The sequence below is a fragment of the Osmerus eperlanus genome, chromosome 11 (genome assembly GCF_963692335.1).
Source record: "Osmerus eperlanus chromosome 11, fOsmEpe2.1, whole genome shotgun sequence".
NCBI lineage: Eukaryota > Metazoa > Chordata > Actinopteri > Osmeriformes > Osmeridae > Osmerus > Osmerus eperlanus.
The window spans coordinates 17,273,441-17,275,940 of NC_085028.1; the positions used below are offsets into that span (position 1 = coordinate 17,273,441).

The 2,500-nt window shown below is 51.1% G+C and overlaps 1 protein-coding gene across 1 annotated transcript in view; it reads left to right on the plus strand.

Annotated features, from left to right (window-relative positions):
- Window positions 1-675: 675 nt before the first annotated feature.
- The window catches only part of LOC134029431 (unconventional myosin-Ic-like), an 8,595-nt gene continuing 6,770 nt past the window's right edge, over window positions 676-2,500 (plus strand). The window contains exons 1-4 of the mRNA XM_062473526.1: window positions 676-696; window positions 1,333-1,437; window positions 1,640-1,670; window positions 2,444-2,500. The exon at window positions 2,444-2,500 is cut by the window's right edge and continues 61 nt beyond it. Of these exons, the coding sequence (XP_062329510.1) occupies window positions 676-696; window positions 1,333-1,437; window positions 1,640-1,670; window positions 2,444-2,500 (214 nt within the window). The remainder of the gene's footprint in view (window positions 697-1,332; window positions 1,438-1,639; window positions 1,671-2,443) is intronic.

Below are 2,500 nucleotides of genomic sequence, written 5' to 3' on the forward strand. Positions count from 1 at the left end.
ACCACACCTCACCTGGTCACCAGGTGTGGAGGATGGAATATGTGTGTACTTTGGGCAGTTTTTGAGTAATATATGTGTGTGTGTGTAGGTCATGTGTATGTCAGAGAACAAGATCCTGACCCAGTGCTTCGACAGAGAGGAGCTGTCTGACAAGAAACGCCGGAAACGGTGAGAACACACACTCACACACACTCACACACACACACACACATCAAATCAAACTGTATTTGTATAGCCCTTTTTACAAGCAATGTCACAGAGGGCTTCACATAGGCCCATAGAACTGCCCCTCAGCCAACCTCAACCCTTAAGGAAGACAAGGAAAAACTCCCAGAAAAACTCACTAGAGGAGAAAAAAAATAGAAAAAACATTGGGAGGAGCAATTCAGTGAGGGATCCCCTTCTCCACGGTTGGTGAAAGAGAGGAGCAGAACACAGGCTAAACATAGTCATACAGCAGGGAAGTGTCAGTGGGTGTTGAAACACCAGTCTAGTGTTCAACTTGGGTCAGTTGGTAAATGTCAGTATAAGCAGAGGTAGCCACAGGGCAGGGGACTGTGACCGGCGCAGCATCACAGGCCGGGGGGTGAGGAAGGGACCAGGAACTCGCTGTTGTCCATCAGGGAGACTGGTGTCCACTTGGCAACTAGATCACATAGGAGTGTGATCGCCAGAATGGCAGATGTTCACACAGATGTACAATTGTGTTTTATAGCTTTATAGTGCCGCATGCATGCATGCTCTCTCTCTCACACACACACACACACACACAGGCCGTGTGTGTTGTTCCAGTCATCCACTCCACTGTGGGCAGTGTGACGGGGATTCTCTGCTTATCTCCCTCACACTCAGGAATGCCCTGACACTGGGGTGCCCTTCACACACACACACACACTCTCTCTCTTTCTCCTTCTGCTCCCATTGGTGGAGAGTTCTAAGCCCTACCCTCTGTGCCCACAACACCAGAATCTCATTGGTCAAGGGTGTGTGGGCTGCTGTTGTGTGTGTGTGTGTGTGTGTGTGTGTGTGCTGTCCGAGCAGGAAGACCTGCACACTAGAACCTCTGTTCTCCTCAGTCTGTCTCAGAGAAGCAGACATCCTCTCCTCTTCTCTCTCCTCTCTGCCTCTCCTGCGTTCCCTTCATCTCTCTCTATCTCTCTCTCTCTCTCTCTCTCTCTCTCTCCATCTCTTCTAACTAGCACTGTACACTCCTTTTGCTCTCTTCGCTCTATTCTTCTCCTTCCTTACCTCCTCTCCATCCCTCCATCCCTGTCCTCCCCGTGGGGCCTGACTCTCTCTCTCTCTCCCCGGGTGTGTGTGGTCTGCCTGCAGGCAGCCACCCAGTTCAAGACCAGCCTGGCGAAGCTAATGGAGATCCTCATGTCCAAGGAGCCGTCGTACGTCCGCTGCATCAAACCAAACGATGCCAGCAAGCAGGTAGGCACCTTACTGCGCCTCGACCCTGACCCTAGACCCTGACCCTAGACCTGACCCTAGACCCTGACCCTAGACCCTGACCCTAGACCCTGACCCTAGACCTGACCCTAGACCCTAGACCCTAGACCCTGACCCTAGACCCTGACCCTGACCCTAGACCCTGACCCTGACCCTAGACCCTTACCCTAGACCCTGACCCTAGACCCTGACCCTGACCCTTGACCTGACACCAGGTATTCCACATCAAGACACTAACATGCCTTGACTTGAACCTCCTGAATACTGCTAGAAATCCTGTTCACCATGTGCACTGTTTGTAAGTCACTTTAGATCATTCACTGAGGGTCTGCTAAATAAGTCAAATGTAAAATAGGTCAACTATGTTTGACTGAGACCAGAAGGGATTTCTGTTGATGTGTGTGTTAGCTGACTGATCAGCATCTACTGTGTCACTAACACACAGTAACACACAGTAACACACACTAACACACACTAACACACACTAACACACAGTAACACACACTAACACACTAACACACACTAACACACAGTAACACACAGTAACACACAGTAACACAGCAGAGTTCATGTGTTCACTCTTCTCTTGTCTCAGTGTCAATACAGACTCTGTCTCTCCCCTCTCCCTCCTTCTCTCCTCTCCCTCCCTCTCTTCCTCATCCTCTCCCCCCTTCCCTCTCTCCCTCTCTCTCTCCTCTCTCTCTCTCCCACTCTCTCCAACTCCTCATTCTCAACATTTCTGAGTCTGGATCTGGTTATAAAACTGTCGCTGTTGTCTTTATGTATTCAGAACCAAACAAATGTTTGCTTGTCTTTTTCTCCTGCATTTTTCTCCTCCTCCCTCACACTACCCCCCCATCATTCCACCCTCCCTCCTCCCCTCCATCCATCCCTCCCTCCATCCCTCCCACCCCCCCCTCCCTCCTCCCCTCCTCCCCTCCTCCATCCCTCCCTCCTCCCCTCCTCCCCTTCATCTCTCCTCCTCCAGGGCGGTTTGATGAGGTGTTGATCCGTCACCAGGTCAAGTATCTGGGTCTGATGGAGA